Source organism: Bombus pyrosoma, linkage group LG9, assembly GCF_014825855.1.
Source record: "Bombus pyrosoma isolate SC7728 linkage group LG9, ASM1482585v1, whole genome shotgun sequence".
NCBI classification, from domain to species: domain Eukaryota; kingdom Metazoa; phylum Arthropoda; class Insecta; order Hymenoptera; family Apidae; genus Bombus; species Bombus pyrosoma.
Genome location: NC_057778.1, coordinates 1,900,848 through 1,926,260, shown reverse-complemented (window position 1 = coordinate 1,926,260; position 25,413 = coordinate 1,900,848). Strand labels below are relative to the sequence as shown.

The 25,413-nt window shown below is 39.3% G+C and overlaps 1 protein-coding gene across 1 annotated transcript; it reads left to right on the top strand.

Moving 5' to 3' along the window:
- Nucleotides 1-9,251: 9,251 nt before the first annotated feature.
- Nucleotides 9,252-25,211, top strand: LOC122570686 (GDNF-inducible zinc finger protein 1-like). Its single transcript, XM_043733362.1, has 7 exons — nt 9,252-9,527; nt 10,864-10,967; nt 11,106-12,104; nt 22,690-22,995; nt 23,241-23,537; nt 23,943-24,071; nt 24,304-25,211. The coding sequence occupies exons 4-7, from the start codon at nt 22,987-22,989 to the stop codon at nt 25,006-25,008; spliced, it is 1,140 nt and encodes a 379-aa protein (XP_043589297.1). The 5' UTR covers nt 9,252-9,527; nt 10,864-10,967; nt 11,106-12,104; nt 22,690-22,986; the 3' UTR covers nt 25,009-25,211.
- The last annotated feature ends 202 nt before the right edge of the window (nt 25,212-25,413 follow it).

Here is a 25,413-nt window from a genome sequence, read left to right as displayed (position 1 = left end):
CATCCAGCACGCTCGACGAAGTGTCTACCGACAGTATTACTATTAAAAGTTGCAGCCGACGTGAATTTTTCACAAAGGAAAAAGTATTCGGTGCCGCCGCTCGTATCTTCTATATTAAAACCTAATATGCGAGCAGGTAGACACGTAATATCTATTACAGAGTAATATCACCCTCGAAAACCTTCCGCGAGTACTTTGTCACATTTATTGTTCATATTCGAGGGGTTCCCGCTGCATTAAAGAGACTAACGCTCGCGATGGATGAAAAATCGGTAGACGACTGAACAGTTTTTCCTGGAAACGTTCGTTTCTTTGATGTTACTGGAATTTTTTTAACAATCGACTGCGTAAATAGAGTAGTTTCCTTATAATAATCGTACTTCTGGTGAATAGAATTCTTTGTTTGGAATTTTTCACGGATTAATACGTCAATTATTCGAAAATGTTAATTAGAACGGTTTTAAAGAGTCAAATTGGTATTCGATGCAGAGAATGGTTGAAGTATAGTAGAATTTCAGTTCAATAAACTAAGATCCAATCATATTGAGTTTAGATTGAAGACGATTTTAATCTGAACTTCGTTTCAATTAGGATATCAATAGAGAAAATGGAAACAAGACTTAATAATACAAGGAATATTTAGCAGTTCAATTTGCGTGGTCTGATTAGTGCTCAATGAGGAATTCATTTTCCAAATTTAAGTAGGCAACTCCAAGAAGCTTTATACAATCACATATGTTTTGTATTTCGTGGATACTCACAGCGAACGGGAATAAGAGTTATGAACGTCGACTGTGGAGTGAAAGAGTGTCGTAAAGCAAGAACAGGAAGTGCAGCGAGCAGAACCCCGCAGCGAGCGATAAAAATTTATATCAGGGTGTTCGCCTCGGTCGGATAGTGAATTCAAACAGGCGTGTAATTGGCAGTATCGTAAAAAAGACCGAGAAGATCGAAAGAAAAAGCGAGAAGGGGATAGTGAACGGCGAGTCGAAGAAGATGAAGAAAAATACAGGCGCAGGCCGAAGAAACGGAAAGAAAGGAAGCACGAGGGGCCCGTCTGTCCTCATAATTTTTTATCCTAAAACCGCTCCATCGCTTCGAAGAGCAATATTGTTAATATGCAAAGGAGTTTCGGAAAAATGGGGTGGCAAGGAATAAGGAGATAACAGGGACGCCCTGCGCCCCGAAATTAACGTGCGCCTCTCTCTTCCGAAGATTATCTTGTTCCAGGAATATTACGCGCTTGCTTACGGAATATCGATATCAAAATGTCCTTTATAAATTCGCGTTAATTCTTAAGCTCAACTTTAAACGCGTGTAAATTCCTTCGGATAAATTCTATGATTTATTTAATTAGTTAAAATTATTCTCACGTGGTTCCCATACTTAGGTACGTTAGGTAAGTTTTGAAATATTCTGCACAAAATAATGATCGAAAGACAAACACGTTAAAACGATATGATTCCCATTAAATTGAACCGGTTAATACTTCAGCAGGCCATCATACAGAAAAACACCATACAGAACGCTTCATACGCCTACAAAACAAAATAATAGTATAATTGTTCAAAATTCGAGGCAACGCAAACGCTTTTCTTATTCAAATGTAATTAATTACAAAATATAATCGAAGACTGTCTGCTCAACTAACGATCTAAAATAAAAGAAACGAGAAAAATGCTGCCAATCGAATCTTGTGACGACGACGCAGAGAACGAATCTTACCCTAAGCTGGTTTAATCAGTGATAGATGAAACAACGTTCTCGCAACGGAGGCCATGAAATAGTAGTTGAACGAATTGTTTTGATAAGTCGCAGAGACAATACGTCGTTAAGATGGCGAGGATTTCTCCTTGAAGGAGGAGAAAGTAGACGTAGTCTGGTGGATGGAGAAAGATGACTGACACCCTCGAAAAGGGGGTGGCACGAGGAAGGTGACGGCGGGGCAAGGCGAGGAGGACTCTCCAAGTTTAGATTAAACTCACCGCGGATAAATATTCGTAATGGAGCGCCAGGGTGCTATAAATTAGCATGCTGCCCCCTGTTGTCCTTTCTCGATTCGACAATCTGTACACCGGGGCCCGTTACCTCCAACCATAAACTTCGACTTTTCCGCGAGTGCTCGCGCGCTCGTGCAACGTTGTCTGTCGATAATAAAAGAACTTTCGTCGAACTTTGTCCTCCGCGTAAAACTTCACATCGAAATGATAACAGCTATTTGGTAAAGTATTTTTATGAGAGCAAAACAAGAATGACAGTATTTCATTTTTTTTTCTTCTTAGTAACTTTACGTTTTATACATTATCGTTTGGTTGCGTGCTGTTTTCCGTTACCTAAATATGTTAAAAGAGAGTTAAAAGAGAGACGAATTCGACCAGGTAAGACCACGAAGTTTAAAAGTGTACAGTGTTCGTTAAAATAAGAAAAAGTCTTGATTATCCTGCACGCTAGAGGCATAGGTGCAACATTACGAATTTAGTTGTCTATTTAAGAAGAAGTAGAATAGAAAATAAGCTTATGTCAACCTTAAAAATTATTTCATACCTCTGTTTTAAAAAAGGATATACTTATTCTGCATATTTATTACAGTAATGATTCTATAAATTTAATAACGTAAATATAGTAAACGCTCATCGCTTGAAGTTCATATTGCTACTAACTTTTTAAATATTTATTTCCACAAATTTTTCGGTGACGACTATCGCCCATATTTCGGACATTTATTAATATACTACAGAATAGCGTAATATGACAATTTCATATTTGTAAATACTACTAGAAATATTTAGCACATATTTAATCATGACAAGATAATAGAAGTTCGGGTCTCGGAACGTGCGTCATAGATCGTGTAAAAGACGCTTTCGGTTGCGAAGGGATGGAAGAGGGGGTAAACCGCTATTAATCCACAGCAAAATTGAGTATTATTAGGGGATACATCCAGGATTTGCGGTGGGCCGGGTTAAAATCTCTTTCCGCCGTATCTCAGGAATATCTGGTAATCGTTACTTTACGTGCTGGCGAGAAAACTCTTTCGCCCTCCGCGTACCTCTCTATCTATAAGATTAGACCAGACGCGGATTTACTTTGTTTTATTGGCTGACCCATCCCTACGATCTGCCTTGAAAGGGACTTAATTGGTGTTGCGGGATCACTTTGATACCGCAACGTTTCCAGACGCGGCTACCCGTCGAATTCCTGCTTCAGATTTCCAATCTGGGACGACTGTTGTCTGACCATGCGTGTATACGCAGCTGAGGGTAATATCTACCCTTAATTGGTATGCTTGCGATTTTTGCTGTCTGTGGCTCTCGTGGAATCGATTTTCTCGAATATTCCAACGTACTCTTCTCTTGCTGTATAATTTACGCTATACTTGTAACTGGTTTTTCTCCAAACGAGAATTTCTTTCTTTTAATCCGAAGTCTTTGTCTTTTATCCTAAGTCTACTTTCTTTTAATCGTAAGTATACAAAAATTGTTCGTACCTATGCCTACTTTTCATTACTATTCTGGACTCTCGAAAAATCTGAGAGAATTCGGAAACGTATGTTGCAGTTTCAACCGTATTGTACATTAGTTAAGAGATTTTGAGGGAAAAATAAAAATACACTAGTGAAGTTCACTCGGGTTGTTCACTAAAATGAAACACAAGTGCAATAGAATCTGAAGAATTTTGTGGTGAATAGCAGGAATGGGGTTGATTACGATATATTTTTAAACGATATCAGCCAAAATATTTGGCAAACGAGATACAGACGAATGGGAAAGATTCAAGTTCAATGAAAAGCGCAGCAGGATCGGATGGAAAGCAGCCACAAAGATATTTTGAATCCCAATGGTGTCTCTTTCGATCTCAATACATCTTGGCGTGTCTGCAGCGTAATAGAGAGAGAGAAAAAAGGTTCCTCGATGCTCACAGGGCTGCTTTCTGGATTGAAGTGGATTAATTGGTTGAACACTCACGGGGGTTGGAGCGAGACCACCCCCTCACCCCCATTCAATTACTTGTGATCTTTGCCGCCAACCCTTCGGTACTCCGAGACCTCCGGATATATCTCGCCGCTGTGAAAATTGGTCCCCCTGCCTCTGCCACCCTTTGCGCCAAGGGAAACTGCGCTATCGCAGGTATCCCTTCGAATAAGAAAACCTCACTGGGGAATCTTTCGACGCATTCTCCACGTGACTGCCATATCGATTGCACGCTCCAATATCAAGATTCCCGGCAGAATCTTTGAATGAAAACTTTCCTACGGTCTGAGATACGATCTCGTTGCAATCCTCATGGAATATGTATGGAATTTACGGTAATATACGCTTCGGTGTTGCTGGAATTATCCTGCAAACTAGTTATATGATTCGAATTTTTGTTTTTCTTTTAGTACGAGGTCAACGATGATTGAAAACGGTAAAGTATTCGTGTCTTTCTGCTTATTCTTAAAAACTATTAACTGGATTGTTAGGTTTAAGTGAACTTTTCTTCTTCCATCCCTTTATTACCGCGATAAGGTGCGGCATTAAAAACAGTAATAATTATAGCTGTATGTTGCTCGTTATATCGTGAAATCGAAATTGAACATTAGCGTATGTGTTTGTTTCAGGACATCGATGACAGAAAATCGGTCCTCACCCACTGAACCAGGTAAGCAATTTATTCAATGTCAATTTACAATGTCAATGTACAATTTATTCATGTCATATTCTATTGACCGTAAGCACGAAAAAGTCCTATACTCGATGCAAAATCTCCACCTTTCTCGTTTAATGGATGTAACTTTTGAACGTAGAATTAATTGAAAGCGATATCATCATACATAATATTTATTTTGATACGAATCTCCTATTCGCTCTTAAATTTCAGATGAATCGAACCTACGTTACAACTTATTAAGTCGATATTCCACGAAAACGACACTTTTGAAAATTTCCTTGCCCCATTGCCAAATCTTCAAATTCCCCGAAACGAATTAGGTGTATGTTTTTTTAATCCACGCTCCTAAGCACGCGTGCTTCATCGTGACAATCGTAGCGAGGATAGGACACAGCGACAATTAACCACGTTCGTCCAGTAGCTGGTCTATATACATATATATCGGGTTTCGTGATATTTCTTAATTAAATATAGCCTCAAATTAAAAATGAAATTAAATAGAAGCCAGTATTTTTCGCCGCCGCCTACCGGCGCCGCGTCCACCGCATGGCCAACCCTTTCAACCAGTTTCTCGGTCGTCGACAATGGCGAGAGTAAGGTTGCACGGCCGTCGTACGCCCATTTCGACTCTCTCTCTGCAACCCCTTCTCGCTTTCCATGGGCCACCCACCATACATATTTCACGTCGAAATAATTAAACGCCGCTGGACCGCGAGTCGACTCGCCTCGGCTCGACTTCGAAGCCTGGCCTCGCTGATTATTAATTAGATCGTGCGTGCCTTACCGAGGCAAGCCTCTCGATTTCCCGATAAGCTGCTGACCATCGGTGTGGGCTCCTAGCCATGAAAACTCCTGCGGTAAAACGAGTATTAATGAAAACTGATAGACCCAACCGATTATCTTTGCGTGCAAAGAGACGTTCTAGTTATATGCGTGTTGGATTATCTTTGTTTGAATTTCATTTTACCCTTCTTATACAGAACAGTGGTGTTTTAAAATGGTTTGAAATAATGTAAAATGATTTTAATATTAAAAATGCTAGATATTTGAATCGCATCGGTTTGTCTTAAAATCGACGTTGATTTACTATTTTTGCTATTGAGACGGAAATCTCCATTTTCTTTATTACACAGTGTATGTTCTTCTTCTGTTAAATGCTCTGCAAATTTATAGATACTTTAATCAGTTAGAACATTTATAACACTGTGGGAGTCTTCTCCTAAAACAAAAATTACTTTAAAACTTTCGACAGGATATAAATAACATAATGACAATTATAGAGGAAAAATATAGAAATAGATAGAATTTTTAAAATATTTAAGCGTTGAAAATTAGAGCTACATACAAATAGATAATTTATGTCATACTAATTAATATAAGGAGGTTTCCTTAAAGATTCTTAGGATTCTTAAAATTCTTTTAACAATGTTAAAACATTTGTTCATCGTCTTAATGATCTGCTGTTCAATTTGTCGAGAAGTTTGACGTTCGTGTGGCACTAATTCTTGGAGATACTGTCATCTCAAAGGCGATTATCAATTGCCTTGTCAATTACACCCCGTCCAAGAATGACGTGCACATGTTACTGAACCCTCCTGTAACTAGACCCCTTCCTCTTCCTCTATGTTGCCGCGACCGAATCTCGAGGCTCTGGCATGATCGCAACGAGTTATTTAATTACCACGATCTATCACCGGCTGTCAGCTTCCAGTCTATAATGCATGATCGATCGAACCTCGACTTTCCTACGGCAACCCTTTGCGTCCACACCTCCGGTCCCGTGTGTGTTACGCGTGTTCATCTAACCGAAACGCCAAGGAAATCTCTTCTGTTCCATCAGATTTTCCGTCGTTGATACCTTTATACCTTTGTTTGAGAAAACAGCTACGAAATGTTTTCTTTTCTTTTTCATATCTCATAGTAATTATTATATTACAAATATTTCTTGCGTAATATAATATATTGAAAACATATATTTTACTTCTTTTTCTGAAGAATTCCTCACTTTTTCTATATTTATAGCATAATCGCATAAAGTATTTAATGCTACGTTTAATATTAACGAGGTTCGAATTGACAACTTTGTATCTTTCGTTGTTCACCGAATACTATCGACCTTGTTACGCCGTTTTGGTGATTGTCGCTCTTTCTATTTTATGAAATATAGTATGTACAACGTACAATCTGACGATCTTATTAAACGAATCCTACGATATCTCCGGTTTATTAAAAATTGATCAATCAAACGTACCATCGATTCTCTAAAACTTTTTCTCACGGTCGATTTTCAATGTTCGGAAAATGCAAAGCAATCGTGGCATTCAAAGTGCAAAACATTCTGCGTTCCACACAGATTAAATCCAACCGCATTGAAATGAAATTCCTTTGTCGCTCGCTGAAGCTGGTGCAAGCGTCTTCAAAGCGGCGCACGTATTTAGACATTATAATTTTTTCACAGTGGAAGGGAATCAGGAATCGATTAAGGTATAAGTTTTACGAGAGGAAAGAGAGATCGGTTGGAAAAGTGGGACGAGATCGCTCGGCGCTTTTCCATCGTCATTTTTATCGGCGCGGATAAGACAGCCGAGCTAATTCGCATTCCCCTTGATGTCTGCCGGAGTTAACAGTTTTAAGGGATGAAACGAGTATAGATCGAAGGCTGGAAGCATCGCGAAGGCGAAGGAAGACGATGCTTAAGAAGGGAGAAGGCACGCAGGTTAGGGGCGACGACGAGAAAAGGAGACGAAGCAAGAAATTGATACAGCATACGAAAATGAATTGCCCCTTTGCCGAAGAATGTTCCACGGCAATCTGCCTTGTGCCTCGCTTTCTTATACTTTTTATGCTCATTTTCAATTTTCCCCATACTGCCGATCCACCCGGCTCTCCTATAAAACGTTGCGGTAACGTGTCACTCGCGTCTCCCACTTGCACTTTTATTCTTTCCAACGATGACAGGATGAATACAAACTGACTCATTATTTCCGCCGCCTTGTTTCACGTTGCGATCGAAAATGGATTATGTATATGATTCTAGGTATTCAATTAAATGTATATTCATTATTCCTGGAGGAAGATCTATCGTTTTATGAAGAGATAGCATTTTCTATTTTATTGACAGTTCGATGAAAATATTGGTTTTTAGACTTGGATCAACCCAAGTAAAATTATTTACTACTGCAAATTATCAATCTACTGATTTATGATTCTTTTCATTCTTTCCTTTTCTGTTATTAATGAAATCCACCGTTAAATATTCTTTACAGAAAAACGAGTAGATCTAATCACGTAATTTTCTTAATATTCCTGGTATAATTTAATTCACAAATCTAAAGGTACTACGTATTCCATGGAATCTAGAAATTTTGGAAAACCATCTGTAAAAAAGACACGCAAAATTTTGTACCGATTTACCTTCTTACATCTTCTTTATTTAATCTACCCACCTGTGCAATCTTTTTCTAATTTCTATCCCTGTGTCTACCCCTTAAAATACTAACGTATATTCAAAGACGACCATGATACATTAATCACCATAATCGACGCGCATACATATATACAACGTGTAACAAATACAATTAAAACATGACAGGCAGACAATGATAAGAATCCGAATCGAATTTAAAACGACGTCCTGGCAGGATGGCGGGGTCGAAGAAGATAAATTTCAGCCCGTGGATGCGAAATCAAGGCTCGAGTATCTAAAGTGCTTCCAAGACGAGTCGTTGCTGGTGCGAGATAGGGCCATGTTCGTTCCGTTGCTTATTTGTCGCTGGAGAAACGAAACGACTGGGGGAAATGGTGAGTCGGTTCTGGGGGTGGAGTTGAAGTTGGGGATTCTTCGATACGGTACAAATAACACTTGCAGACACCGATTCTACTTTCTCTTGCTTTCTCTCTTTCTCTGTTGCACGTAGAAGGAGCAACTCCAGATTCTTCCATTCGCCTCGGGACTCCTCCATTCGTGGTTCGATGGCTTCGTAGATGCTATCGCTAAGAAGGAATTCGGAATCCTGAGAATACCGCGATCGCGATACTGTCTTTTACTTGCGATACTTTTTTCTTGACTACGAATAGCTTTAAATTTTAATTCAACCTGTTTCGACTAAATGAACGAAAGGCTCGCTAGAAATTATAATTGCGAGTTTCATCGTGTTGCATGATTTAAAAAAGAAGGAGAGACATTTGCAAATATATTGTATGAAGTTATTCGCCCACTCCATCCACAGTTAGAAGGATCGGACGAAGCAATCTCGTTCGTTCAGCACGAAGCATTTTTGGAGCGTCCTTAAAGCATTCTTAAAGCATTCTTAGAGCACTGGAATGTTTGATTTCTAAATCGAGCAATCTCCGAACGACAGGTTCCCCTTTTACACTTTCGTTTTACTTCACTACACGCAAGATTAGAGTGACAAAAAAGAAAAGAGGATTTTAAACATTCACGAATATAAATACTGTTTATTATATTATTCGAAAATTGTGTATTGTTGAATAATAGAATAGGTCATGTGTGCTATACCTGGAAGATCGACACAATAATTCAATTACTATCAAAGCGTGACGAATTGAAGCATTTCGTTAACCGTTATAATCAGCTTTAGCGAACCAGAAGAGATTAAGCGGTTGCGAAAATTTCGGTAGAGCGAGGCTGAATTATTTAGCAGCGCGGAAGAACGTATCGGTGGTAAGCAGCAAGCACTTCCTATTTCCGTTCCGTAAGCCTCCTTGCCTTTTTGTCCCGCTCGACAACAATGGACCGACTCGATTTCCAGCGCGGAAACGCGTTTCCTACAGTTGCTTGAGCCGATTCCGCCGTCAGCAAGGAGGCAAACGAAGAAAAAGCATCGATCTTGGGGAAAAAAGCGACACGGGTTCCGGTACGTTCTAATTGATATTTTAATGGATTGGCCACGGATAGGGAGAGAGGAAAAAAAGAAGTCCTTGAAAATCACTTCTCTGCCCACAAACGGGAGACAAAGGAATTAATGGAAGTCGCGGAAATCCACCCTCGGCCGTTGTTCCGTTTTCACGGCTATCAATAGCACTGTCGAGAGAATTCGGGCCCGGTCAAACGCCGCCTGTTATAATTTATTCAAATTAGCACCGGGATTATTCATGAAAAAGTTACGACGGAGGTGAACTGACGTTCGCCGAGGACGTCGCCCGATAATATCGCTCTATCTTTCCCTGCGAGATTAATACGGCTTTATTAATGCATATTTGACCGAAGTGCCGGTATTGCATTTATACGAGTAAGAAGTTTGCCGGCTATGCGACGTCAAAGCTTCGTCTCTCCCTTTTCGGCTGAACCGTCAAATTTCTGCGGATGCTTAACTTACTTATTACACGATTGAAATATAATCTCCCAAAATTTCTATGCCCTTGGTCCGTGTCTCAACTTTTTAAGTAGTAACTTTCTTTCAATTGTCCGAATAACATCGTAACATAATGAAAGAACGCAAATCTATATTTGTACAATTCGGAGGATTAATAAGCATATTTAGTAGGAAAGATAGTTAGCGTATCGTATCGTATCTGGGAAAATGTTGAAATTTCATTTGGTATATTTTGAAACAAAATTTCTAATTACGAGTGGTATAATTCGAAATTTGGAAGATCGTTAAACTTATATTTAAACAACGTTACTAATTGACTGTAAACGAGAAAGAGCGTGAAAGAGTGTTAATTTTGTCTTCGTAACGGCACTAAGTGCAAAATATCTATGAAACAGTTCAATTTATAACCAAGAACTTCTCAAGATATACTTAGACTCTTTATACGGTGACTTCAAATTTATATTGAAACTGTAGATAAAAGCATAAAACATTTTCGAACAGTTAAAATCTGGGGCAAATATCTCATTTTTACATGCTTCTATATTTTACTCAACTTTGCCCATAACCAATTTCCAAATATATTTTGAAAGGAAATATTTTGCGTATTCTAATACATCACCGTATACGTATATCAGACGTTTTTATTTATCAACGAGTAACACGGCATATCCTCAGACATTTTTCAGCAACGACGGGAAATTTTTCTCAATAATTAATGTTACATTCGGCGCGAGCATAAAGATTCATAATAAAAGCGAAAAGGAATTACGTGTAGTAGATTTGATAATCCGATGCGCGAGTACCGTGCACGGTAGATTTTTCTACTTACCGTGGAACGATGCTCAGAATCACGTCCGTAACGAACAAACGTTTCTAGAATACCTGGTACCTACGGCGCTGGAAAAAATATGGGAAACCCCATCCTTGGAAAAGAAGTGGGGGCGACCGTGAAGGATGGGGTGGTTACCGTGCGATACGTGGGTAAGTACGTCGATGCACGCTCGCGCGCGCACACTTTCACACGCGTAGGGAGACGTACGTGGTCTCTTTCTGTGTGTTCGTATGCGAGCCAAGCAAGCAAGCGCAAGGGTTGAATTTTAATTATTTTCTCTTTGGTAGGTATAATATTTCAATGCTCGCCGGAGCCTGTCCGGCAAGGCTCGTCTCTCGCTGCCATCTCTGTCAAGTAATGTTATTATAATTATACGCGTGTGTGCTTGGTCGGTCATTTCTTGTGCCCGTCCATCCCCACTTCCACACGCCACCCCTTTGTCTGTCTTTCTCTTCTTTCACCTTTTCCGCCACTAGCGCCGAGCTGCCTGCCTCTTCTGTCGCCTCTCTTCTCCTTTTTACCTCGCCTTTCTCGTCCCTCTGCTCTCTGTTCGACGTTCTCTATGCCCGGGTATTGTGCAATTAAAATGTCGTAATTGTCCTTTGGAATTTATCTTGAAATTCGTCGCTCGCCAGCCTTTCATCTCCCCCGTACTCGCTGTTTCGCGATACTCGTTTGGATAGAGATATCGAACCGTCGAATCGTCGATATGAAACGTTACAGGCGTTTAAAGCGATAACGCAATATTACACCTCTTATCTGCTCGATATACGACAAAATTTCTTCCTACGTATCTCTATCGAATAAAATTTATTCCTTTCCTGAAACTATTCCGTTATCTTCTTCACAAACTTCACAAGAATAAAGTTGTATCCATTCGAAAGTATCCAGTATGAAGTATTTTCTTAACACTTGTATATTTAAAAACAATAGCACATATTTATCGTCAAAGAGGATAGGTAATAGCGGAGATCGAAGAAGCTTCTTCGTTGAAACGGATGTTCGTTGTATCCGCATTCTTGGACGGCAGCAGGTCCACCAGCGGAGGCAGCCTCGGTCGATACTTACCCCGCGACGAAAGGCCGCCGAGGAGATAAAACCGGATGGTGTGTATGTATGCGATCACCTGAATTTCAGAATTGCAAATTCTTTAATTCACGGGGACGCAATGGCGGCGACGGCAGCCGCCGCGGTTTGCGACAGTGGTGCCCGCCAGCAAAATACCTTCGCCTGACCTATACAAACATCGCGGGAGACGAGGGATGTGTATTCAAAAATTTACATAGGTACATTTTGATTAAAGTGTCCTAGAAAGCAAATCTAATACAGCAGCCGGCCCGTACCTACATGCCGTACCCCCTCGTCCTTCTCTCTTTCCCTTTTTACTCCCGTTTCCCTCTTCCCCGTGTTCTTCTCTTTCGCGCCGTCTCTTTTCTCACGCCCCTTCTATCTATAGAGGGAAAGAGCGGAGCGCGCGGAATTGCGGAGAGGATTATTACGTATCCTTCGGAAACTTTCCGCTGGACGGAGAATTGGATCCGGACGAAGTATGAAAGGACTGAATGTTTCACGGACGCGTCTATTATATCATGATAATCTCGGGATTTATTACTCGGTGCTGGGCTTATTTTGACGGCGGCGTGATGCATTAAGCGACTCGCAAGTGGAAAATGATACGCGCGAATGTTAAATCTCTGAGGACCGTAATTAAAAGAATGCCCCGGGTGATCAACGAACGCTGATCGTTTCCTCGTCCAAATTTTTACTTACCTCCGAACTTTATGTCGAACTTCGTCGTTTATTATCGTACGGATTGTTCTTGCAAAATGCGGTGTCTTTAAGTATAGCTATCAGTAGGTTGAATATATTCGTGCATTTATGAGAATTTTGTTGATTTAGGAACATATAGAACGCGTGTGAAGTATCCAAATACTTCTACTGTGTTTATAAATTAATTTTATAAAAATGTGTTCATAACAACTGTACATTCGCATTAAATGTTTTCCAACTTCTACGTAGATTTTCACAATGGTTTCAAATTTTACCAATACAGTGACGATAGTTGTGTCTCATTACAGTCTTAATGAAATCTCAAGATATTCCATATAACGCTGTGAACAGAAAAGTTCTCCTTCATAAGTGTTAGAATACTTTCGTGAGCAATTGTACGTAATACTTGACGCAGTAAAATTAGATATCGCGGAATCTATTCCAACGGGAACTTAACGTCGCGGGTATAAAAGGCTAGGTCCTTTGCATCCTCGTGCGCCGATTGGATTTGCCAATTAATTGCCGACGAGGGATAAAGCCGGCGGACCGTGGATGAAAGAATAACGACGCGGAAACGAAACGAAATTTAAATATTCTCGCGGTATTGCCGACATTCCTCTGAGCCTCCCCGGCTCACAGGAAGGGAGGAGCGCGAGCTCGGTGTAATTGCAAAATTGCATTAGCTTTGTGTTCTTCTGCCGTTCGCCCAGACGTAAGAGATACGCATGTAGAGAGCGTTGCATCAGATGATTCATATGGATTTTCATGTTTCCCTTCCACCACCCCATCCAGCGATAAGTATCGTTCTTTCAGACCGACGGACCGACGGCCGAAGCGAGATAAATCTTTCGTAGATTTTTGTGAACGCCAAGGGAATCATTATTGCGAGTGCTGATCACCTAGCCTTTTAATTATGGAAATGTACGGAACGCTTCCTGGATGTTAGGAGATACGAAATGTCCGCCGAATGGGTGTCTGATAAAGTACATGCACTTTGATAAAATACAGACACGTATCGGAGCTTCGTTATTATTCGCACGAAGCATCGTTGGAAAAGGTAATCTCCTTGAAAAGATATTTTCTCGGTGTATCCAAAATGCATATTTAACCTAATAAAGAAAAATATCGTAATTATATATATACATATATAGTTATACAACTGTTCCTAGAACTATATTTTTAAACGTGTGTACTATATAATGTACTAATATAAAAAATGCTATATAATGTATATAATTTATTCACAATTGATCCTCTAACTCTGTTTAGTTAGGTCTATTAGGTAATTAATTGTTCCCTTGTGTATTTTCTGAATAGTTCAATTATTAGGAAATTTTTCTTTATTCGATAAATAGAGAAAGAAGATCTGCAAGAGCTATTGCAATTACTAATTCACGCAATAGTGATAAGTTAGGATGAACCAATACAAGCTACCCGATTCGCTGTTTCGTCTTGTGCGTCCTTTTTTCAGGAAGCTCCTCGATATATAAATAAAAAACAAACGGAAGATAGTCCGTTTCGAGTAATCGTTGCTCCTTCGAATATCTTCCGGTGAACTCTTAAAAAATCTGTTATTCGTGAAAATTAGCGAACGGCTGAAAAAGAACACGATAAATCTGGGGAAAAGATCCCGCTGTCAGAGGAACGCGCGTAAGGACGAATCACGGTGGTTCGCAGCGAGTCGTACATTATGATTTAATGCTAACACTGTGGTAATGTCGTCAGAGGATTTCTACGTATAAATAATTCGCGTGTCCGGACACCCAACCCCGAGGATCTCGAGTCAGGATGGACAAGGGTGGAGAAAGCAGAGGCGGAGAAAGAGGTCGCCAGAGGGTGGAGCAGGGGTGGCAGGTTTTTAATGCGGCATCTCTGGGGGCGACGAGGATTACCAAGGCTAAAAAGGAAGTTTTTAATAATTTTTCATTTTCTCTATATTTATTATCGCGCGCTTCCTAACCGGAGGGGGGCCGCTGGAGACAATGGAGGGTTGGTACACTGGTCCGTCGTCCAGGGCTCTATAGGAAACAGCAAGGGGCGAATTCACGATTGTCAGTCGTCGTTGTAAAATTTTCATTCGTTTTGTCCTGGCTCTTTTATGCCCAGGTCTTGGTTGTTTTCGATCTTGCTTATGTAAAGTCGCCATTTAATACACAACTTGATTTAAAGAAACTTCTCAGTAATTTCTAATCAAATATGAAAACGAACAGGTCGAATACGAAAAACCACTACTTTTTGTTATTAACATTGTTGTTCATGAATCGATACTTTTATTTTGCCTGGCTATTAATATTTGTGGGGATGGGAGTTTGATGTGAATAATTATCGAAAAAGTCGAGGGTTTAATATTAAAGAGGAAGAAGAACGTAAATTCATCCAAGGTTTTGAGTGGGCGAGATTGAATGTATTCTGAATTCATCTACGTACTTTGTTTGGATATGATTTATTATGTAATAGTTATTCGTAATTATTGAACGCAGTTAATTATCAATAACTGTTGTGTAGAACAATAGCATCACTGAGTAGTTTTATTTTGTATTGGCCTGTAATAAAAAACTATTATATTTAACAATTGCTTGTAGTATATTTAGTTATAGTTTTATATTTTCATGTTTATTTTCTAAGGATGATAATCTGTCATCTTTCTGGAGATAGCGTAATCGATATTTCTACAAGTTATTTCTTTACCAAGAAAATACCTGCAGTATCGGCGCTATCGTGAAAGCATCGACAGCAAAGAAAATTACGTTTCCCAATCAGTGGATCCCTGAAGAAGCGAAAAAGCACGGGCTGGGTGTTTCGTTAAGGTAAGCGACGGGACACGAGGAAATTTCAGCGAAGTATGCACCGAGGAAGAAACGACAGAGGGTTCGAGGCAAGGGAGAAATTTGTCTGTGCTAATTTGTTGCAGAGATCGCGGAATTGAAGGAGGCGCGATGTCTCTTCCGTTGGCCCAAAGCATTCCACCGCACGCCTTTCTTCCGGCCACCCCTGACTTTCTTCTCCACCCTCGTGAGCCCCAGCATCCTATCGCATTTTCTACGAGTTCCATTTCGAATTAGGTACGGCTCTTTGTCGATAAGGAAGAACGACAGTGGCGAAGGGGAGAGGAGTAGGAGAGTGGAAATTAGCAGGAACATCTGTTAATTAATTGATAGTGTCTAATTCGTGACACTTTATTACGACATGAAAATATCTAACAGCGACAAATTACTAATTTATATGTTTTTTTTTTTTGGATAATATCTTCTGTACGTGATTCGAACAAAAATTTGTCGATGGTTTACTCAATTCTTAAATTATATTTTAATATATTTCAAATGCTGGAGGTAAATTTGTGTCTTGCTGGTTGAATCAGTCAGTTTGTCGAATCGGTAATTAAGGAGGGAAAAATTACTTGAATCTGAGCTTCCCTCTTAATCCAATAAAATACACTCTCGACGTATTAATCAGAAACGCGGGGCAACGTGTTTCATAAGACTCGAAGTATCGTAAGAAGCCGGACGAAAACATCAATGTCAATAATAATTCATTGATTACTTAATTCATAGTTACCATGACGACCGCCTCTCGCTTTTCCCTCGCCTTCAAGCTGTTCTGTTTTTCTCGCTTCGGCGAAGGAGAGTTACGTGTTCCTTAAGCTCGCCTCACACGAAATCGACAGATTTCGTGCGATCTATGTAATCGATTTACTTTTCCGAATAAACAGAAATTCTACGTTATTTTAATTTCATATTACCTATATATCTATGTGTATTTTAAGAACGATGAGTTTCATATTACAGGTATATAAGATTCTTTAAAAGTGTATAACTTCCACTGACTGTTTGTAAGCTTTGCATCAGATTAACTAGAACGTGAATCTCAAATCTTCTCGTTAGATACATATGAAAACAAGCACGAATATACGAGCAACATGAAACTGAAAGGATATTTTAATTACGCATCCTACTTTGAACTTCATATTCATTTACCATTTCTTTTATTATCGCTATCAAATAATATATGTTCGATGTTCTTCTAAATCCATTTTATATTAAATATTCTTCTATATCCACTAAAAGTTAACTATGTAGTGTCACCGAATAAGAATTCGCGCACAAAATTAGTACAGACTTCCATGTTTTCAACTTCAAGTAAGAATCTGTGCAAGCAAAGAATAAATCTCATTCTTCTTCCATCACCATTCGCTTACTAAAATTTAATTACATAATGTCATCGAAGGAGAATTTCTTTCCTATGCAAAATTACTACAAACTTTTTATATTTCATCGATTTCAATTTCTACCGAAATGCAAAAGAAACGCAGAAGTCGCGACAAAGTGAATGGGACAATCAGCCAGGCAGTGTACGTAGCTGACTGCGCCGAAAGTCTGGCGCGTTGTGAGCGTCGCATTAGCCTTGCTTACGGGTACGCAAGCAGGCAAGGAGAAACACGAAATGAATATTCAGAAGTTATTAGTCTGTAGTGAAATGTGACGGGGCTCACCCTTCTCGAAAACCGCCCTGGCCTCCGCCACATCGCCCACTCTTCCGTCTCATCCTCTGACTCTCGGCTGCTCCTCCCCCTCCCCGTCCTGGGTGCCTTCGTCTCACCTCCTCGCGCCCTCAGCGGTATAGATTTTGCGATACATCCTGGCAGAAACACTCGCGAGCGAGCGAGACGCACTGCTTGCTCCGCTCGCTGCTACCAGTCGAAGAAGGGGTTGAAGCCTCGATGAAATAGGGGGGTTGGGTGGGAGAGAGGGCTGAAATCGTGAGAGATGAGAAGCTGGCTGGGAAGGGGACAAGGAACACCGGAGAGCAGGCCCGACGGGAACACGACGGAGCTAGCGAAAGAGCTTTATGCATAAGCTAAGAAACGCCATTGACGGGCACTGAGCACTGTATACATACTTTGACTGGAACAGTGCGCTCGATAAACAACGGTGTAGATAGCGCCTACGTGATGCTACCGTGTCACGTAGCCGAGATATTCTTCGCCCGGCAATGCGTACATCGTTTCTATGTGCCGACTTCCCTAATTGCCCTAATTATATTAATACTCACCGCGTTTAATGAAATTAACGGCAATGCACCGGTGAGAAGGAGCGCTGATTAAGAGTTGATGCTACTTGCAGTTTTTACGTAGTTTTCGATGGTTCGAAGCTTCTGCACGCCTGAGGATCGTGCAGATTTACATAACCAGCTATGAGTTAAGAGACACTTAATACCCTGATATTAGTAGCTATAGTAATTAAAGAATGAAGCTGATGCTTGTTAACCGCGTGTGTTGTAAGTGGACTACGGATTTTTCTGCGTTTCTGTATACAACATATCGAAGCTTTAAGACTCGTTATAGCATTCTTCTTCTATTGTTAGTAGGTAAAACAATTGTCTACCTATATAGAAATTTGCATAGATATCTGCAGTCTAATTACGAGGAAAACTAAATTGTATTGTATTTTATTAAGGGTTACATTTAATAATAGCAAAGGTCCCATGACTTACGTACGGATGAAAGTCTATGTATTGATATCTTGGGAATTGTCTTCTTATTATAATAATTGTTAGCCAAGGTACAGAACAAGGAAATACGAAGGGAAAGAAAAGATGGCAAAAAGGAAAGGTAAAAATGTAGAATATTACTGTAAAAATATTAAACTTATCTACTGTGTGAAACATTGATTTATGACCACTCTCGAACCAGGAGTCGAAAATACTTCACAAACAGATGGATATCTGGGGAAACGATACGAACGGCTATAGAAACAGTAGCATCTTGGAAATGTGTTGTAGCGAACGATATTCAAATGGCATCAATTTCTACCGAATTGCTCCCTCTATATCTGGCCGCAACCTGGATGCAAGACCTTCCTTCGACTCCCTTCGCGAAGAGGGAGGAAACCGTATTGGCAGATAGCTACATCGTTTTACAACCCCTTATCTGGATAAGTTACGGATATCTATTCACCGTTTCTCTCTCCTCCGAAACTGTCTTCGATGGTGTCATCGATTTCCATGGAAATTCCTCTCAGATTCTACGATACGGAGGGGAAGCATCTAGAACGAATGATAAAAAACATATTCGATGTCCATTGCCTGATTTTATCCCTGTGCTTTTCTATTTGATGAAGATATATCGTGTCATTAAAATGTCGTCTTTTTATAAAATAACCAAACAACAGAGATGTATTAGACTAAGAACTGTAGAAGAATTATAATTGAAAAAACGTTGCGGAATAACTTAATAAACGTTCTGGAATGATTTATATATAACAGATCAGCTATTAATATTAAAATCATATTATCGTTAAAGATGACACGAGAAAGATTTAATATGTTTGGGCAGAGCGGTCGAACGTCTAGTAAAATATCGTGACACCCAGTACATCGCGGCAATTCCCTTCATCTGCTTATATTACACATACAATATCTGGGTATCGAAGTCGGTTGATCCTGGTAAGTTCTCTCCCTTGGCAGCGGGCTATACATCATACTTTCTTCTTTATTAAACTCATATTTTTCAAAAAGTCTCACCTCCGCTATCTGGTGTCGGCCTCCTCTCGCTCGCAACTCGGAAATCAGCTCCGGGGAGAACGAAAAATTCATTTGACTCTCGAGGATAAGATGAATATGAAAATTGCCTGGCTAAAAATGATTTACATTCGAACGTCACGTTGATGATATAACTGGAGGTGACTGTCTTGTCATGAATAATTTATTCCACCGGAAAATGATAGAAAAATATATCTATGCTCCGTGATAAAAATCACTTTCCGTTTTAACCGCCCAAAACAGTAGGCATTATTAACAGGAAATATAATCTTTTATCGAGAATAACGGGTGTAATTCTATGTAAAAATTCGGGACACGTTCAACGATAACTGTACAATGATTTAATTATTATACACATATATATAAGATATAGGAATAATATAAGAAATCAAGATTCCTCTCTGTGGAAATTTTATTTCTTTAATAACTAAAGTGCCGCTTTAGTTCTACTTCTTCAACGAAAAATAAAATACAAAAATTTATCACACCGTTTCCCCGTGCGAATCATAGCTCAACTATTTTCGGTCAAAACATTATCTCACTATGAATGCTGTTGAGACCATAGAGAATTCTGAAAGGTAAAATATTTATTGAACAAATATATCGCGCATCGTAATTCGAATACAATGCTAATAAATTTACATAGTAAAAGTTTTCTTAATACGTAACTTACATGTAAACCAAATTACAAAGAGTCTATGTCGAAAATTTCTAGCGATCACAGTATGACTAAATTACAATCATCGGCACGCTATCCTTTTTCAAAAACCATATTCGATACGCTCGAGCAATATGTTCTTTCTCTGCTACGCAAAGTCTGGCGAGAAAATATAATTCTCCGGTAGTTGCCTGACAATGGAGCCGAAAAGAAAACGAGGGGGAAGTTCTGTAACGAGCGACGCTTTCGTCGCGTGGCGATTTGTCTGCTCGCGGGTGGAGAAGTTCGGCCACTTTCGTTCGACGCGTCCTGGAGAGATTGGCCGTTCCACGGGCATAAAGAAGAAAGCCACCCCCTTTAGCCGGCTTTCAGCAAACTCTCTGCCACCCTCTCCTCATGACCCGAAACCGCGGCCGGTTATAAAGCATTCTTCCAGTTTATTAGACGGAGACTCGCGGGCTTCTTTTTATATTAAGCATGTGCATTATTAATGCGCGAGTATAACCGTAAAATGCTGATGAAAAAAAGTTGCGGAGCCCCACGGGCGTTTCTTCGTGGCCAGGCGGGAAGAAGGCTCCTGCGAGATTGCTGCTTGACCGACTATTCCTTCCTCGGTTCCGCTTGATAACGTACTACGAATTTTCACAAACAAATTCTCTTTCCTGTTTAATTTAACTCACATTTTGTAATTTTAACGGTGCTAAATGTTTCATCTTTGGTTCTGTTTTTCTTTATGTAGTTAATAGCCTAGAGAACGATTTGTTTGCCTTCTCTGTTCTTTGAGTAAATGCATAGTAACCTCAAGATGTAATTGATTAAAATGCTTTTACAATTATTAAATACCTGTAATGAAGATAGATTCGAGTTACCTTTCTTTTCGTTAATTTGTTAATCGCAACGTCTCGTAATTTGAATACCTTCAGAGGTGAAATTAAAGATTAATAAATTAATAAATGTCACACAGATCTAACGATACAGGGCTACAAATGCAGAACATTTCTAGATAAACGATTAAGAGATTGACAATCCAAATATAATGAAATAGTTCATGATACACGAATAGTCATAAATTAAATTAAACTTAACAAACTCGAAGCTACTAACTCGATCGAACTCAATGTCCTTTGATTTTCCAATTTACAACTCATCTTCCCTCCTCGTCACGTAATTACGTATATCAGTCGATACTAAAGGAATTCATTAGACACGACGGCAATAAATTATTCAGCGTTACTGTCAATATTTTGATCGACCGATAAACCAGGTGGTAACCAGGGACGTTTTTCGCGTTCACCCATTCCACCCTCTGGTGGCCGCTGAATATTTCATCCGAAAGATCTGTATTTTTCTTCGGGTGATTGTCATTCGACGAGGAGCAGAAGCGACGGGGTATGCCGCCAGGCTGAAGCAAAATCAATTATTCATCCGAATTGGTCGGGAAAAAGTCCTAATTATCCGGGGCAAATACAAGCTTAATACGCGGAGAGAAGTGTACCAGCCTTCTTCGTCCTCACTCCTCCCCCTTCCCCTGTCCCTCTCTTTTTCGTTCACCGAGCCCTCCATCGGTTAGTACTTGGGCTCTCACAGTCGGTCTTCAGGCTTCCTTCTTACCGTGAATAACCATTTGTATTTCCAATTAGCTTTGCTAATAAGAAGACGGAGGCATTGCCGTAGTTAAAAAAATGTATAACCTCATCCAGCCACTGGGGAAATAAAGAAAAGCGCCGCTCGGGTATGACAATACCGGCGGGTCGAGCGGGGTTATACCGGCTGAACTACAATTAAAAATCCTCGCTTCACCCTCGCTTAACCCTGCTTCCTCCTTATGCCGTATTAACGACCGGGACGTGCAGAGAGGGGACACGAAACATCCTACCAAACATCCAGCCTTTTTTTCCCAATTTTATGCTTGACCCCATCTCCGCCCCGTCCTTGTCCAGCCTCCATCCTCTCACTGTCCGACTGTCTGCCTGTCCGTCGGTTAGTTCGTATTCTATCTTTATTTCAACAACTCTTCGGTTTTGGCATGATACGACGATAGCTTCGTTCGATTCACAGTGAACAAGTTTGTTCTTTTACGAAAGTGGACGGTGGTTCTGCGGTGTATAGCTGTGAGATGTTGTTAATGTCGCGTTTGTAATACGTACACCGATGGCTACTTGTGAAACTCGAATTAGAATCTTACAAGAGAAGTTTGAAAGTATTCAGTGGCTATAAAAGGTATTGGCACAACATTTCATTTATTATGGCATTTACATATTAAATAAATAAGTCCAAGTATGTTAAAATTCGTATCATTTAGTAATTAGTCTCATACGAGCAGAGAGATTTGATACCGCGAAACTGAAACATAGAACTTGAGTAAAAAACGGTTGATGGAAAGACGAGGGCGTGTGTCGATACTGTTTGTATTCACTGTATATTTAAATACAGTACGGTCTGTTCTTCGACCTTGACAAAGCTGGAATCTTAGGATCTGTCGGAAATGAAATCGTTTCCTTCATTCTTGTTATTTATTCGAAATGGAGACAGTGAAAATTGTTCATTTTGAAATTATAAAAAAGATAGGGATTAAATGGACCTTATATGAAAAAATTTTAACGAAATTATTATTACAATTATTATGAAAAAAAATTTATCAAAATAAAATATTTATATGAAGTACAGTTACAAAGGTATAAATTAAAATTCGTATAGGATTGCAAATTCATCTTTTTCAAAAATAAAAGTACAATTACGAAATTCAATTAAGATATGAAAAATCATCGAGTAATCAAGGAACCTAAAGAAAAACAGAAAGATAATATACGATCGGAAAGACCCTATCCGAGATTCTAGCGTTAACGGGTGATAATCTTATCGAATAAAAATATAAGCAAACGTTAATAGAAAAAGTATTGCTATAGCAATCATTAGGGATCGATCAGGAGATCGGATTTCATTGAAGGCAGTCCCGTGTTTGCAAACTTGGATTTTCGTACGGCGACTCCGCCAGGCGCCCTTTGTTGTGCCAACCATCAAAGTCAGCACGAGGTCAACTAAACACAGTTTCTTCTCCGTCACTGTCGTCAACGCGATGTGAAATGTGTGTCGTGTGCTGGCATTCTCGATCACGTATTCGTCGAATTCGATACGTAGTGAATGAATCAAAATATCGGAATTGCGCGTGGTGAACGAAAATTCTGGTATTTCGCAGGACGCTGATGCCTTACGTAAGTAAATCATCTTGCATATTCGTGTAAATTAACATTTTCAACGATTAATCTTAGAGTAATGTGTTTTGCCACAAACATAGTACAATTAACAATTTTTATTATCACGCGTAATATTTAATATTTTAAGTATCTTTACAATTTGTACGCTGTAGTGAATGAAAGAGTTGCTATTTATTTCTGATTTCAATACTGATGTATTTTGACATTATCGATGTATGTTCAGTTGGTTTACTTCGCAATAGACGACAATGAGAGTGAAAACCGTACCGAGACAGCGAGTAATTCAAGACAACAGAAACATCGAATCACGGTCGGAAACTTCTAGTGTAAAGTCTGAAAGTACGAGACAATCTTCAAACGACGACAAGAAAGATATGTCGGACGCTGGCAAAGATGGGTTACAAGGATCGAACGAAGATGCGAGTGATTTAAATGGGAATAAAATCAAATCAGAAGATCAATCGAAATCAGCAGAGAAGAAGGACAAGGAGACCTTGAAATATTCGGAGGAAGTATTAGATATGTCGATTAAACTGAAGGTACGATGTGTGACAGCTGTGTTTATGTGTATGTATGTGTGTGTGTACATCGGTATTCGTGGACGACATGATAACACACTCTTGAAAGTCATGGCGCAAATATAAACGGTTACATTGTAATGTCATTCCCTTGAATCTATTAAATAATTCTTATTCGTTAGGTGTTGATTATAATTTTTAGACGAAGAAATTCTTTTGAGAATGTATATTTATAGAAAAAGAGTATATCAACGTTACACAATATAACGTTTATTTATATCGAGTAATTCATTTTCGTTATACAATTTGTGCCAGCTCGATGTACCCGAATGATATTGTTTAACTTTACTGTTTTTAAATTGTATAATTTTATGCAAATCGTGCAATCGTGTAATTCTTGCAAATCCTATAAATTCGTTTTTATAGGGCGAAACCTCTAGGACGGAAGGAGATTCAGTTCTTCTTAGTTTGATAGCTGGTCCAAGCTGCAAGTACTCCAATTCGCAGTCAAACGAGGATGTAAAGGAATCTGCTAGTAACGACGACAATAACAATGTATGATGTATTTCTGTTAACAATTGATACGCTGTAGATGTTTGTATATTAGAGACTGTATATCAAAATGTGCTGAGAATATGCTACATTATACTATTTATGAAGTATGGACGATTTTTTGAAACAAAGAAGATCTGATCTACAGTCTGCTAATGAATAAACATGCCTAATCTAAAAATTAATTATAATATTTCCATGTTAATATATCATTAAATTAATCAATATATTCTAGATACTACTTCCAAAGACAGATCTGGAAAACTCCTCGGCGGCTGGTTCCTCGAGCATAGATGATTCAGGTCCATGCGAAAACGATTTAACCACACAGACCACCAACGATTCGGATAAACCATCAGAAGCTCTTAATTTGTGTAAACGAGATTGTCAGGACGAAGATGATTCGAATCACGGCGTAGGTTCCGATGAGAAATTAAAGGACACTTTCCTTTACAAGATCATGACAGATCCAACGTTCTTAGAGAACATACAGAAGCACAAGCAAACGAAACGATACACGTGTCCGTACTGTAAACAAGAATTTAATAACAGCGATGAACAGGCCGACCACATGGATGCGAAGAAAGACGAATCGAATCAGGTGGTTTGCTGCGCGTGCAAAAAGACTTTCGCGCAGAAACGATACCTAAGGTACCATCAGAGGTGTCACTCGGAGCGGACCATGTTCACCTGTGATATTTGCACGAAGAAGTACACCAGAATAGACAATTTGTCGAGACACAACGCGTTTCACGTGAATCCAGACAAATTCTCATGCAACTACTGCGAGAAAACGTTCGCGAGAAAAGATCTGCTGAACAAGCATTTGAAGTGTCACGACAACAAGTATCGCTTCTTCTGCGAGGTATGTCAGAGATATTTCAAAGGACCGCTCTCGTTGGAAAACCACAAAAAGAATTTTCACTCTAAGGCTGCATAAGTACGTGGTTTTTAAGCATATTTATAACTGTATTATAGCTGTAAGCTGTAGCATATCAATGAGAGACTAAAATCTTAACTAGTCGCTAATTAAAGTGACTCAATATAAAACTTGTATATCATAGTCGATATATCAAATTAGATACAGAGTGAGTAAATGTTTGGTAAGGAACATTGTATAGAAAATAAATTAAAAGAATACTATCTGGATCTTGTATCATTTATCCTAAATTTAGTTAAACGCGAAAAATCTGAAATATTGAACTGGATTCTTATTATGTTTTATTAGTCGTTACTTTTTTATTCGCTATGTCATTAAATTGCTTAATGCTAGATTAATTAGTAATGAACAGTTGATCTCAGTTTTTCTAAGTGCTTGTTGTTCATATACACGTAAGAAATATAA